Below are 14,886 nucleotides of genomic sequence, written 5' to 3'. Positions count from 1 at the left end.
GTCATGTAAGCACATTGCACTTATACAACCTAGGGGAGTATCTGGGAGGAGTCTGTCTGTGGGGAGGGGGGGGGGCTGCAGATGTGGGGAGGAGCCTGACTGTTTGTGGGGGGGGGGGGGGGTGGAGCTAATCCAAGTCGCAGAGGGTTCGTTTAGAAACCTTCCAATGCATTCTGGGAGTGTTGTGTGTGTGTGTTGTTAGCGAGACTGAAACATTCCCCTCGTATTTTTGAGCACATCCAAGCAGAGCCTGACATGTGGCTTTGCCGTCCAGGAGTCACCGCTGACACCATGAAGCACATGTTGTTACTTAGCAGAGGAGAGCACAGATAGCCACACGACGGATGACCTGAGACTACCTGACCCGCCTGGCCTCAGACACTGCAGTCTGCAGGAGGAACCAACCTTACTGGTCTCACTGGTGTTGCCCGTGAAACAAGTCCGTATGTCTCTTTTCATTTCTGTCAACAATATAAATCTTATAAAACTGGCAACAACAAAAAAACGACTGAATGATTTGCATACTGTAAATGAAGGCAATTGCAGGGCAGCGTTTTGGAAATCATGGATGTTCGTTTGATTTGATGTTAGCTTGTGATTTAGATTCAACGCTCCCAGGAACACGCGGCACAACTATCAATGAGAACAAGCGTGCTCTCATTAAAATCTCTAGATACAGAATGTGTGTATATGAGAACTGATGTTCTATTTAAAGGAGTTGAAATCGAAGCAGTTTTCTAAACGGTGCCCCAGGTATAATTTCGTTTATTCTGTCATAAGAAAAATACTCTAGACAATGACCAAAATGAATGAAATGTATGAAAAAATACATACCATTAGCATAACAGGAACACCTGTTGGCCTGTGGAGGAACAAGGCAAAGAAACAACAGCACAAAACAGAACTAAAAGAATGACGAAAAGATCCGCTCTACTTCCAGCAAAGGTGTGCTGTACAACACAGGTGGAAGCTGTGCTCGAGGGTCGAAGGTGAGCTGATACGATGCTACGAGTGAGGAGGAGATGGAGGCTGGATGTTGGAGTGAGTCAGCATTGTGACTCAGCTAGTCTGACACCCATGTTCCCATCTCCGCAGCACCAAGGTGGCTATGACCTGTCCTTTATACACAACATTCCTGGATGGTGATTCAGTCAAAAAGATTCTCCCACTATGGTCTCCACTCCCATGTGTTGTGGATCCTTGATCCTCAGTGTGTAGCTGTAGTCATCCTATCAAGCATTCTACTGTTCTTCTACTGTAGTGCAATTCTACTGTAGTCACATTCTACTGTTGTTACATTCTAGAACAGTCGTGTTCTATTGTATTACAATTCTACTGTAGTTACAGTTCTACTGCAGTCATATTCTACTGTTGCAGCATTCTAGTAACATGCTTACTGTAGTCCCATTCTGACGTAGTCACTAGTTCTTCTGCTGTGTGATACTCCATGTGGCATGCCCTGCCTGCTCATTCCCTAGTTACTGTAGCCCTTAAAACTCCCGGGTAAATATGTGCACCAGTCATTGACAATGATAGTAATAATAATACAAATGTAATTATTCCTGACAAAGTGTTGTAAGTGAAGCAACAAAGTAGACTTCTTACAGCATGTTCTGTTTCAATTATAAGTCTCATGTCAACCTCTCTGTCTGCCTGTCTGTCTGTCAGTCTGTTTGGAAATGACGGGCCTGTAGTTACAAAATTCATAGCAAAATGACTGAAATCATATTATATGAACTTTTGTTTGAAATGTATTATCAGAATATTTTGAAAAACAAAAATATTAAACACATCTTTCCTCAGATTGTTGTCTGTTTAAATAATATGTCCAGATATTTTAAGGCTGTATGTGAACTCTGAGTTGTGTAAATGGGTGTTTTTGACTTTAACTTATTAAGTAGCTTTATCACACCTTGCTGTCTAACATAAAAGTGATGCTTTCATATAGTCAATGTAAATCTTTTTTCAAGGGATATTTATTCATTTGTGTGTGAAATCTAAACAGGACAGTGTACTGATGACCCAGCATCACTGTGCTATACACACAAACACACAAATATGAACATATTTTCGAGCGTGTCTGGAAACACTGCTATAAGAATTTATAACATAAATATAAAAACAGCTGAAGGATTTATCCAGTTTCGTAACTAAAGCAAAGACAATGAAGAGTAAAAAAAAAAAAAAAAAACGGATAGAAAAATGTATAACAGACATACACACTGATACAAACAAGAATCAATATGACTGCACTGAGCAACCCATTCTTCTGAGGACATCAGGATGCTGTCCATGAGAATGAGATGTGTGTGTGTGTGTGGGGGGGGGGGGGTGGTCTGCAGTGTGCACTGCAGTGGTGGGTGTGGTCACTGGCAGGTATGCCCCGCCTCCTGTTGCTGCAGCATCTCTTCCTTGCGGAGCGGGAAGGTGTCCACCGTGGTGAAGATCTCGGCCGAGGTGATGGGGTAGGTGTAGCGATGCCTGTCTGTTCCCTGCTTGTCTATCAGCACCAAGGTGAAGGTACTGTGGGGAATCTGGAGCTGCAACCTAGGCAGACACATCCACACTAAATGGTGTCGCTAAACTGGATGTTTGCATTTTTTGTCTGAGGAAGCCCATGTGAGGACAGGTGTGTGGATGGTAGAGAAGTGTGTGTGTGTGTGTTTACCTGAGTTGTAGGGCCAGCCCTGGAGGGATAAGTCTGTGTCGCATACGTCCAATCTGTGCTGGGTAGATCCCCACGAGCTCAATCACCGTCAGATGCCGGAGGTCCAGCCCGCACTGTGCATGCTTGAGACACACACACACAGGTGGACATGATGATAAGCTTGATAAATGTTATGTCAACACATTTCTTCGAAAAATCCATCACCTGATCTGTAAAAGGCAAGGTTCGGGTGACTCATATCATCTGACCCCAGTCATCTGTGGGTTGACACTTTAAAAGGTCAGGGATCTAAGAGGCAGCTCCCCTTTAAGGATTTTTGACGGGTGGACAAAAACATTAAAGCCTAAAATAGCCTGATTTAGAGAGAGGAGCCGCGTTGTTTCTGCCTTTTGACATTTCCAGTGTTTACCAGGAGCTGAAGGACTACTCTTCCCCATCAACTCAGCCACTACACATACACACACACATACGTACATGTGCACACACACACACAAACAAACACACAATGCTGCAGTAGCCAGGGAACACTACAACACTACACAACAAATTCTTACAATTGAATTTCTCCACCCTCCACCCTCCCCCACCTTGCCCTCTTCTCACCTGCAGGTTGGTCATCTGGAAGCGGTAGTAGTGATTGGCAGCTGTGGGGGCGGAGATGATGAGCAGACGTCGTTTCTCGTAGAACTGGTCCAGCAGGGCCGCGGCGGAACGCACACCCACGTTGACGTTCATAGCTGCGATCCAACATGACAAAACGTGACATAGCATGACATAACATGACATAGCATGACATCATGTGACATAGCATAACTGAAATAATGACAACACAAATCAGCATAACTGAAATTGTGACATAAGATGTAACGTGACTGAAATCATGACATAATGGCCTACACTAAGGGACATAGCATGCTGTCAGACAAAGCAAGCAGTCTCCTAAACAGGACAGCACAGTTTGATACCATCCTATACAAAATCCATTTGTCAAGGTCTGTCCAACAAGTGAAATAACGCACCGCTACAATATCATAAAAAACGACATCCCATCCAAAACAGCAACCGCAATATTGACCACAAAGAGCGATAAGAGAGTTACATGAGATTACAGCAGTAAAATGCAGTCACTCTCCTCAGACAGTAACCCACTTAATTGTGTCTCACAGACATTGCTGGTCGATGCCCGAGTGGGTGGCATTGATCAGCATGATGCCTCTGATCGATTTGACAACACACCCTGACCAGAAATACAGGTCTATTTTCACCTCCAGTGAACCCTTCAATCTCTCTGACTTCCATTGTGTGTGTGTGTGTGTGTGTGTGTGTGATTGGGTGGACAGGTAGGATGGAGAGATGAGATGTCAGAGGACTGTTAGTATGTCTCCCTGTTTCCCTGGATGTGTGTGCGGTTATCCATTGGTCCTGTGTGAGAGTACGTGCGTGTCTGGTACGTACGTGCACAGCTGGTTTCAGTGCCTGACCAGGTGAGTCCGGACTGGCAGACCCGTGCAGCGCTGCCCTGGAGTTCGTATCCGCCGGTGCACTTGAACTGGCAGGTGGCTCCATAGTTGTCCCCGTCGCTGTCGCATTTCATATAGATGTTCTCTGGTGGGGTCAAAGGGCCGCAGCGACGAACTGCACAGCATACACACGCACATACACGCATACACACACACACGCACACACAAACACACACGCAAAAAAACCACACCACTGTTCACAAAAGCACAGATCAAAACAGGAGACCGTTCCGAAATAAACAAACAAAAGATGAAATGAATGAATAATAGATTGATTGATGGAATGAATGAATGATTGGACGAAACATCACCTCGGACTCTGACGGAGAAGCGACAGGAGGCTTTGTTCCCGGCGCGGTCGTAGACGGTGTAGGACATCTTGTGGAGCCCCTCGGGGAAGTGTGTGCTGGGAGGTTTCCCTTTGAGCTCCACACTGAAACACACAGCCTCAGTGTCAACACCCTGGACAAGCACAGCCCAGCTCTCCACTCACATCCTGACTCACGCCGAACTGGCCCGGATGTGAGAGGTCATGCTAACTAGGAGGTCAGACGTATGATGTTAGAGGTCTTAGGTCTCTGAGGTCAGAGGTCGTACTGACTCTGTGAGGATGCCGTCGGCCGTGTCCTTGCCCTCCGGCGTGTCCCACGTCACTCTGGCGGTCAGCTTCCCTGGCTCCGCCCACTTGTCCTTTAGAGTCGGACACTTAATCACCGGAGCGTCGACATCTACTCAGGGTGGGGGGAGGGAAGGGGAGGTCTGTGAATGTCTTGTCATGTCTGAAACATGTCCTGTTTTCTTTACATAGCGTGAAAATGGTTTGTCTTTTATTCATGTTTATTAATTATTCATTCCTTTTAATACAAAATAGACAAGCAAGCAATTTTGAACCTCTCGGCGTTGTGTGTATGCCAGTTTGTGTTCGTAAATGAAAGTCAAATCTGTCACTTCATATACTTCATCTACTTAGTATTAGACAGACACACTCACACACACTCAATGATTACTATTCACCTATCGAGCCAGTGAAACTTGCAATATTCAGCCCTGCAAGTAATTACCTAAATACAATTATTATACACCTGTAGGGGGGTGAAATTGGTGTCATTTGTCAGCTCAGTACCTGTGTACTGAGTGCAGCCAGCTGGGGAGAGAGACTAGAGAGCGAGGGATATAAATCCCATATCCCTCGCCTGAGAGGAAAAACCAGATGAGGAGAATCTCTCTTTCCATGTCGGCTTTGCACATATCACACCTTTCCACGGCGGTTGTGTAAGCGAGAGATTATCATAATGGCAACACTGAAGCACTTATTATCCTCCAGCAGACCCAGTCTGGATCTGTGCCTGAAGTACGAGATGAGCATTGGCTTTACCTGGCTGTGCTGAGTCGTCGTGACTATCTCCGTAAAGGTCTTCATTAAGTCAGTCTAGAAACACGCCTTCAGTCTTGTTTCATTAACGTAGTCAGGTACCAGACCAAATGCGATTCATCATATAATGACTCAGGTAGATGGTCTCTGGGGCAGGAGCTGACTAGCAGCTGCAGACTGGGAGTGAACCATCACACACACACACACACACTATACACACTATACACACACAGAGTGGCACACACATCTACCCACCCAGACAGGTGCTCTCCGCTGCGGTCCAGATCTTGTTGTGCTGGCACGTCACAGTCTTCTGGCCCTTCAGAGTGTATCCGGGGGAACAGAAGAACTCACAGCGGGAGTTGAAGTAGGAGCCGTCGGAGCACTTGTAGCCTCCGTTAGCGGGCATGTTCAGCTTGGGGCACCGGACCTCTGACAGACACCGGATTCATTTAGTCATTTAGCAGACGCTCTTATCCAGAGCAACTTACAGAGACACCCCCCCCCCGAGGCAAGTAGGGTGAAGTGCCTTGCCCAAGGACACAACATCAATTTCCCGGCCGGGGAATCGAACCCGGCATCCTTTTAATAGCCCGATTCCCTACCCACTCAGCCATCTGACCACATACATCGAGGCACTGTGTCTTAAACCGCCATGTTCAGTATGTGGGAGTGAGTGTGTGTGCACACAATGATAAGTACACGTGTGTGCATGCGAGTGAGAAAGGAAGAGATGTGTTCATGTGTGTATGTGTGTGTGAGTGTGATCCTCTCACCCCTGCAGGCGTAGTTGGCAGACCAGTGTTTGCTGGCCATGCACAGCACCTCGTTGTGGCCCTGCATCTCGTATCCCCTCTTGCAGCGGATCTTACAGCGCGTCCCCATCACGTTCCTGTAGTGCTCCCCGCGGGGGGCCCGACAGCTCACGTCGCCATGCTTCACCTTGATGGGGGCGCACCAGGGGGTCCCTGAACACAGGGGGGTCACGGGACAGGGCGGGGCTTAGACCTCCAGGGGAGGGAAGGACTAAATAAACCGCTCCAACTGTCAAGCTGTGAAAGGTGTGATTCTAATCTAAATTACAACAATATTTCTGTACAGCACAGCCACAGAGGAACATGCCATGGTTGTAAACATCTTCTATACAATATGTTCTCTCTGCTGAAACATCTCTACCTAGAGATGCTGGCAGTCTGTCAGACAGCTTTACAGGTAACCCCTAGCAACCATATGCTTCCAAACTTACCCCAAGGTCTCCATGGAGATGAAAGGCCTCCAAGACAACAATATACTTGAAACACTACAGCAGTGCACGTTGGATACTACAGCGGTGCACGTGAAAAATTTTAGCAGTTCTTGTGGGACGACTTCTTGTCTGTGACAACCAATCCATTGAACCCTTAAAGACCAAGTGGGTAAAATGACCTGAATTATTTACTTACCATGCTCCCAAGTGGCAAGATGCTTAGTAGAAGTGTTTGCATTAGAGGAGGGGTTGAGAATGAAAGAGAGAGAAAGCGAGGGAGGGAGGACAGAATGTGTGAGACAGAAGAGTTATTTTGACACGAGAGGTGAAGCAGCAGTTGTGTAAGTTGCAGGGTGGGTATGAGGAGTGGGGTGGACACAGAGATTCCTCTGCTCTCTCGCTCTCTGATTACCCTGAAGCCTGGTCCCCACATTAGTATCTCTGATCTCTACAGGTCCGTCCAGCCCTGGAACCGGAGAGCTACCCCTCCAGCCCCAATCATCCAATGTATCCATTTAGCACCGTAGCAATCCAAAGCTAACGTAGCATACATGAGTGGTATAATTAGCTGGCTAAGATTAGCTGTGAAAACGGTTGGAGCAGAAAGGCTACAGGATTATAGCTCTCTAGGATGAGGGTTGAGTCTAGAACAGGGTCTGCGTCTTGACCAATATGGTCCCAATCATGAAGAGGAAAGCTCTGTCAAGACACTGAAGCTGTCTTACTGTCTTACTCCTCCACAGCTGGCTAGGTATCTGTCCTGTCCTCCAACACTAGCTTAAAGATTCCTATCATCAAAGCCAAGTTTGAGAGGCCTTAAGGTTTGTATTCCAGTCTCCATCCAATCTGCAGTCCATTTCCTGCTGGCACGGGTTACACTCGCTGATGACACACACACACATCTTTACACACACTCCTGATTGTGTGGTTCATTACCCACACTAACGTGGGCTCATCTCCAGCTGGACTGCAGACTTGCGTTTAATAATGGCAGAGGGCTGGTGTGTGTGTGTGTGTGTGTGTGTTGGCGTTGTCTTCCACTACTGTTGAGTAAGTGAACGCAATCCAGAATTTGAGTTTTACAAGGCAAAGAGAGAATCCAGAAGTTTGGTTTGGCTGGAGGCATAATGTTCCTTGTCTAACTGACCCCAGAATTTAACTGGAACTTACGTTGACATCATTGTGAAACGTAAGATGCATGATGCCATCTAGTGGTGGGTAGCCTGGCTCGTTTAAGGAGACCAAGTGGCATAACACTTAATCTGCTATAATTCCTTTCATCATTAAGAACATCTGCTCTTTAGAGTCCTCATATTGTAAAAATCCAGGAGTGTACATGTGTGTTTACTTTGGTGTGTGTGTGTGTAAGCTTGTTTGTGTGTATGTGTGTGTGTGTGTGTAGCTGCATGTGTGCATGTCATGTAATTTACCTCTGTATCTACCAGAGTAGGAGTCCTCATCGTCGGCATACGGATAGTATCCTGACCCTGGAACAGAGAGGAGGGGGCAGAGAGCAGGGGGTGACCAGGAGGAGAGCAGGGATGCGTTCAAGAGCGGAGGGCAGGGATTCATCCAAAACATTTAGCAACGCTTCGAAACACTCCAGCTTTGAACAAAAACCACAGGTTTGTGTTCATGTCTGCCAGAGGATCCATACAAAAGGACACAGCATCCAGACTGTAGTGTTGGAACCCGTTGCTAAATTATATATTTGGGATAGAACCAGAATCAAATAGAATAGAAAATAGGCTTCCAGAGGGTTCTAAAGACACATGCTAGGAACATGAACCTAACAGAATGGCCCCTTTCCAGCTGCTTTGGCCAAACGACCCCCTCTAAGAAGAGACTGGTTCAAAAGCAGAGGGGGGACCAAACCATGGCAACCACACACCAGGTCTGCGTTCAGAAAAAAAGAAGAGAAAAATAAACGTTTTGGATAAGGCAGATAACTACCCGGACCTGTTTGTAGACATTATTCTCTTGTTTCTTTCTCCTGAACGTTGCTGTGTGGTCAGCATAGTCCATACCTACTGGGTGGTGTACCTCCTCCAAAACGGTTCCTCTCTGATGTCACCTGATCACATGACAGAACTGAGGATAACTTAGCTCTTTGGTTGTTCGTATACCTGTATTTCACAAGGAGTGTGGAGTATGGTCAAACTGCAGGGAAATGCTATAATGCAGCTAATATATACAGTATATATATATATAGAATGATAATGGGACAAAGAGAGAGGGGGGAGAGAGAGCAATAGACATAATGAATGTTTAATTGGCAGAAGAGCCAGGTACAATTTACAAACAACAGAAGATAACAACATGGGATATTTATCGCCAGGAGAATCAGGAAGTGGGTGAGGAGAGCAGAGGGAGTTAGGGGAAGGGTGGTGTTCAGCCTGTGCGTCTGGATGCTGGGGAGTGAATGTGTCCTCTGTTCCAGGCCTCCATAAGCAACACAGAGGAGAAGTGTTCCAGGCACACAGACAGTCAGCGCACACAGACAGGCAGGCACACAGACAGGCAGGCACACAGACAGGCAGCGCACACAGGCAGTGCACACAGACAGGCAGCGTACAGACAGGCAGCGCACCCAGACAGGCAGGCACACAGACAGGGAGCAGAGGAGAAGTGTTCCAGGCACACAGACAGGCAGGCACACAGACAGGCAGCGCACACAGACAGGCAGTGCACACAGACAGGCAGGCACACAGACAGGCAGCGCACAGACAGGCAGTGCACAGACAGGCAGGCACACAGACAGGCAGCGCACACAGACAGGCAGCGCACACAGACAGGCAGGCACACAGACAGGCAGGCACACAGACAGGCAGGCACACAGACAGGCAGGCACACAGACAGGCAGCGCACACAGACAGGCAGTGCACACAGACAGGTAGGCACACAGACAGGCAGGCACATAGACAGGCAGGCACACAGACAGGCAGGCACACAGACAGGCAGCGCACACAGACAGGCAGGCACACAGACAGGCAGGCACACAGACAGGCAGGCACACAGACAGGCACCAGAGCCGCTTTACAGGAGCCTGTCAACCGCACAGCGTCGAGGAGAGAGCCTGATACTGTAACTAGCTGCTGGTTTCTGTAAGACAGAAGCGCTCTCCGTCTGTCTGGGTCCTCTCCTCTTAGTCATTCTGTCAGACAAGCACTACCTGTCTATACCAGACACTACAGGCCCGCACACACATCCATACACATACACACACCCCTGTGGTTTTAGAAGTCCAATCACACAGTGTGAAGGCAACTTCTGATGGGGTGCATCAGATGTAGCAGGCTGAGAGGGGATCTCAAGAATGTATGTGGCCAGGGCTTTCAAAGGGAAACAGAGAAAGATCTGGAATTCAAGTCACAGGTGTGTGTGTGTGTGTGTGTGTGCGCATCTGTTCAGCTCAGTACTAAATCCAGGGACACTTCAACAAACAAAGCCCACGATAATTAACTTCACTCAATCACAGTCAGTCATACACCACCAGCCATGACACAGACACAACACAGCCCTTGACACACAGACATGGGGGGTGGGGGGGGGGGTTAGGGGTGGGGGGGTGGGGGGGGTTTGCGGGCCAAAATAATTCTAGCTTCTCCAAATTGTCTGCTTAAATCTATATAGCACAGAATACATCACATGCCCAGGAAGGCTAAGATTTTATTTGCAATAACATCACCTGAGCTGTGGAGTGTATGTGCGGGGTCTGTGTGTGTGTGTGTGTGTGTGTGTGGGGGGGTGGCGGTGGGGGGACATAACGTGGCATATTTCCCTAGAGACAGGCACAGACGGACAAGCAAACCCCTCCTTGGAACAAGAATTAGCTAGGACGTAGGCACAGTGGGTCACCTGTCAGTCTGACAAATCATTACATTATAATCCCTCACATCTGTCACACACACGCTGCTGTTTCGCTTCATTCAGTCAACTCACAGCTGTATCCAAATAACAGCCGAAACTAAATCCATTCCTAATTGGTTTGAAACGGTGTCATCAACCATGCTGTCTTCAAACAAGGAAAGCTGCAACTCTAGGAACCATAAGTTCTCAGTTTGGTCTTTATTTGTATTTGTATTAACCTCGCTGGATCGAGGCCGAAGTCATCCATCTAAATCTGGTGTCTGTCCGGTCGTTCTGTGTGCAGGTCCAAGTGGGATTTCTAAGCTGCATCAACGTCTCTTTCTCTCTCTTTCCTTCTCTCCATTATCTCTCTCTTTCTCTTCTCTCCCTCTCTCAGAGAACAAACTACTCCTTGGAGAGTGGGAAGACATCAGTACGTTGTGCAGGCTGCTGGAATTGTGGAGAAAGAGAGACAGAGATAGATGTGAATAAATAGATAGATAGAGAGAAAGAAAGAGAGAGATAGACTAAGAGAGATAGATGTAAAGAGACAGAGACTGACAGAGAGACTGAGAGCAATGTAAAAATAAAGAGAGAGAGAGACGTGAGGGGTAACCGCAAAGAAGCTTCTCTCCCCTGTCAAAGCCCTGTGAACAACTGATCCTGAGGGAAGGGACCGTCCGACCGGCAGGTTATCTGTAAGGGATGGAGCTAGTTGAGTCAGAGGCCCATGGCAGGGCTAGAACCACAGCAGTCCTGTCATCAGACTGAAGAAAAGGAACACACCATCCCTCTCCCGCCCCATCTCTCCTATCTTTGTAATGAAATTCTCCCCGTGCCTGCATATCCTCATTAATCCCCCTCACCAACTCCCCCCCTCTCCTCCCCCTCTTTCCCATATCTCTCTCCCTCATCTCTCTCTCCCCCCTCTCTCTCTCTCCCCCCTCTTTCCCATCTCTCTCTCCCCGTCTCTCTCCCCCATCTCTCTCTCTCTCCCCCATCTCTCTCTTTCTCTCACAGTCCATATTAACTTTCAGTTATATCTGACTCAGTTCCATTCAACAGGTGATATTGGCAGAGAATTGCTAGTGCTCATATTGCCAAAGTAGCAGTGTAAAAGTATAAGCAAATGTAGGCAACACACTGTATAGCACAAGTTATACTTTGTATCTTCAGTCGCTCTCTGTTACTGAAGACATCCTCTCAGTGCCCTGCCCTGTTCCAGGGGAGCTGGCTGGGGAGCTTGTTCTGTTACAGCACAGATGTTGCAGGTTTCTGACATGACTACAGCACAGAACCGCAAAAGGACAGCTAGCCTGAGCGGAAAATATCATTACAGTGGGTTGGATTGACTTTTACTAGTGGTGACTGCATTACAAGCAATAAGGAGAGGGAAAGTGTGTGTGTGTGTGTGTGTGTATGAGAGAGAGAGAGACACAGACAGACAGAGAGACAGACAGAGAGAGAGAGAGAGGGAGAGAGAGAGAGAGAGAGAGAGAGAGAGAGAGAGAGAGAGAGAGAGAGAGAGAGAGAGAGAGAGAGAGAGAGAGAGAGAGAGACAGTGCAAGTTTGTGTGGGTGTGTGAGGACATAGGGCAGGCTAGTCATCCCTCTCCAAATGAGCTTGATCATATGGATCCACTCTGTTACATACAATCCTCTGAACTTTCCTCTATACACAACACACACACATTCAACAGGGAAAGTCAAACTGACCCCCAAAACAAACACAACACCCTTGTAAAATAAACAAGCAATAAACACAGTATTGCAACACACACACACAGATAACACACACACACAAAAAACCCACAAAGACCCCAAATCTATATGTGGCAGTCTGACAAGCTGTGTTTACCCTGTCAGAATAAATCTATCCCAGCGGCTTGTGTTCATGTTACAGCCTGTGTGATCAGCGAAGTGGTGAACCACTTTGCCAACACACATGCATGCACGCGTGCATACACACACACTCTACACTTCTACACTGCAGGTACGCATGTGTCAAAGAGCCATAAACATACACGTACACACTCTCCAATCGAAGCCTAATTCCAGCCTCTTGTTCTCTTTGAACTGCTTTCAGCTTCTTGTTACTCTAAACGTCACCGCAGGCTGAATCCTGCTCTGCCTGCAAGTATACCTTCAGAAGGACCTGGGGTGTGTGTGAAGGAATGAAACAGAACCAAAATGGGGAGAAGAAAAAGAAGTAGCAAAGGACAGAGTGAGAGATATGGAGAGAAGGAGAGAGAGAGACAGACAGACAGACAGACAGACAGAGAGAGAGAGAGAGAGAGAGAGAGAGAGAGAGAGAGAGAGACAGAGAGAGAGAGAGAGAGACAGAGAGAGAGAGAGAGAGAGAGAGAGAGAGAGAGAGAGAGAGAGAGAGAGAGAGAGAGAGAGAGAGAGAGAGAGAGAGAGAGAGACAGAGGGACAGAGAGGGGGGGTAGAGGAATAGACTGATACAGTGTGTATCAGTGATGTGCACGTGTGCAGCAGTGTTTGTGTCCCCTGAGTTGGTCGATATTTTTGCAGTTCATCCCTAACACAGGATTCATTGTTGCAGCCAAACGTTGGACCTTGCCCTAGTACCCTTTTCCGTTAAACCAGGCCGAATTAAATGTATTCATTATAGAAGGACAACGTGCTCAAACATGAAGATCTCAAATGACTACATGCATTGTTCAATTACCACCAAAAGGTCGTAGATACGACTTTTACACACTTGCCCCTGCTTAAATTGCATAATATTCCTCCCTAGGCTATTGGAGTGATATCATCGGTAGTATGGTCAAAGTTTCAAAATATTAACGTTTCAGTTCAGACAGAACTGTCTTACGGACTCTGACGCCAGTGTCATGCCGCGGGTTTTCTGTGTCGTTCCCCAGATGCGCACTGCACTCCCCCCGCTTTCACCCCAGTTTCTACCCCATCCACGTAAACAGAAAATGTGGCTCACCAAAAACTAGCGGTAACAACCGCGAGTTAGCCCCGTGCGTAAAGGCCAAGCACCAACAGAAAAACTACAATGACGCACTGGAAGGAAATGACCACGGTGAATAGGTCTGTAAGACAACGTTTATTAGAGACTAACTTAAATAGCTTTAAGGTAATCAACAAAGCCACTTATTATATTAACGCGTACGGTGCATTTTTGTATCCATTCCTTACCTTCGTACGCTGAGGTGTAGTGCTGGACAGCCACCAGCAAAAATACTACCAACCAGGTGTCCATATTCACGCGCGGGTCACTTCAGCATTAGAAAAGTAAAGGAAAACTTCCAGCGCATTCCTTCCTGCGCGGGCCCGCCTCCTGCTCCAGAAACTCGAGAGGGTTTTCCTGCGGATCTCAATCGGATCTGGCCCAAGCCTGGCAGCCACACAAGCAGCGTACAGTTGATTGAACAAGGACATGACGTCAGGGAATCGGAGAATATCAGATAATAGTAGACGTCTATCAACCATTAAAATTCTATAATTGTATTTCAACGAGTGCCGTGCCTGCCATAGGCTATAGTTCCTGTAGCATACAAGTTGATGTCACAGATGGTAAATTACAAAGAGAAAGAGGAAAGGGGTTGGTGATAGAACGAACAGGGCTGGTGAAAGACTAACCACTGTTTAATTCTCAAAGCAAGCACCCATAGTTTTGGCTAGCCGCCAGCCCCTCTCTGAAGTCTCCTTATGTGAGTTTCCACACGAAGGTGTCAAAGTGCTCCTTGTCTTCACAGGAAACTGGAAGCGATGTGTGTGTGTTTGTTTGTTTAATAATACCCCCATGATGTGTGTGTCCCTAGGCAGAGGCCTCGGTCAGAACACTAGGACCCACACAACCGTGTCATGACCAGGTCGACCCAGGTCAAGCCGGTGTGAGAGTGTGTGCAGCTGAGGGTGGAGGATAGGAAGCTGAGGGCGGAGGATAGGAAGCTGAGGGTGGAGGACAGGAAGCTGAGGGTGGAGGATAGGAAGCTGCGGGTGGAGGATAGGAAGCTGAGGGTGGAGCATAGGAAGCTGAGGGTGGAGAACAGGAAGCTGAGGGTGGAGGATAGGAAGCTGAGGGTGGAGGATAGGAAGCTGAGGGTGGAGCATAGGAAGCTGAGGGTGGAGAACAGGAAGCTGAGGGTGGAGGATAGGAAGCTGAGGGTGGAGGACAGGAAGCTGAGGGCGGAGGATAGGAAGCTGAGGGTGGAGGACAGGAAGCTGAGGGTGGAGGATAGGAAGCTGCGGGTGGA

At 47.6% G+C, this 14,886-nt stretch overlaps 1 protein-coding gene across 3 annotated transcripts; it reads right to left on the bottom strand.

Annotated features, from left to right (window-relative positions):
• Positions 1-2,304: 2,304 nt before the first annotated feature.
• Positions 2,305-13,988, bottom strand: srpx (sushi-repeat containing protein X-linked). 3 transcript variants are annotated; one of them, XM_084689727.1, is made up of 10 exons: positions 13,826-13,988; positions 8,237-8,293; positions 6,337-6,528; positions 5,816-5,992; positions 4,790-4,916; positions 4,500-4,621; positions 4,124-4,303; positions 3,272-3,405; positions 2,669-2,790; positions 2,305-2,547 (listed from the first exon to the last, which is right to left on the bottom strand). In XM_084689727.1, exons 1-10 carry the CDS (start codon positions 13,887-13,889, stop codon positions 2,367-2,369), a joined length of 1,356 nt encoding a protein of 451 aa, XP_084545853.1. In that variant the 5' UTR covers positions 13,890-13,988; the 3' UTR covers positions 2,305-2,366. The 3 variants fall into 3 exon arrangements, with proteins under 3 accessions (XP_084545853.1, XP_084545854.1, XP_084545852.1); XM_084689728.1 differs by lacking the exon at positions 8,237-8,293; XM_084689726.1 differs by lacking the exon at positions 13,826-13,988 and having other exon boundaries at positions 8,237-8,504.
• Positions 13,989-14,886: the final 898 nt, after the last annotated feature.

Source organism: Hypomesus nipponensis, chromosome 23 (assembly GCF_054491055.1).
Source record: "Hypomesus nipponensis isolate SF chromosome 23, ASM5449105v1, whole genome shotgun sequence".
In the NCBI taxonomy this organism is placed as follows: Eukaryota; Metazoa; Chordata; class Actinopteri; order Osmeriformes; family Osmeridae; genus Hypomesus; species Hypomesus nipponensis.
This window is presented reverse-complemented; position numbering and strand designations above follow the sequence as displayed.

Bases quoted from the DNA above. Each gene is read 5' to 3' on its own strand.
- srpx (XM_084689726.1), bottom strand. From the start codon at position 8,387: ATGTTTTGGATGAATCCCTGCCCTCCGCTCTTGAACGCATCCCTGCTC. The intron at 6,529-8,236 runs GTAAATTACATG...CCCTGTGTTCAG, and splicing joins CTACTCTGGTAGATACAGAG to GGACCCCCTGGTGCGCCCCC. The intron at 2,548-2,668 runs GTAAACACACAC...GTGTCTGCCTAG, and splicing joins GGGCTGGCCCTACAACTCAG to GTTGCAGCTCCAGATTCCCC.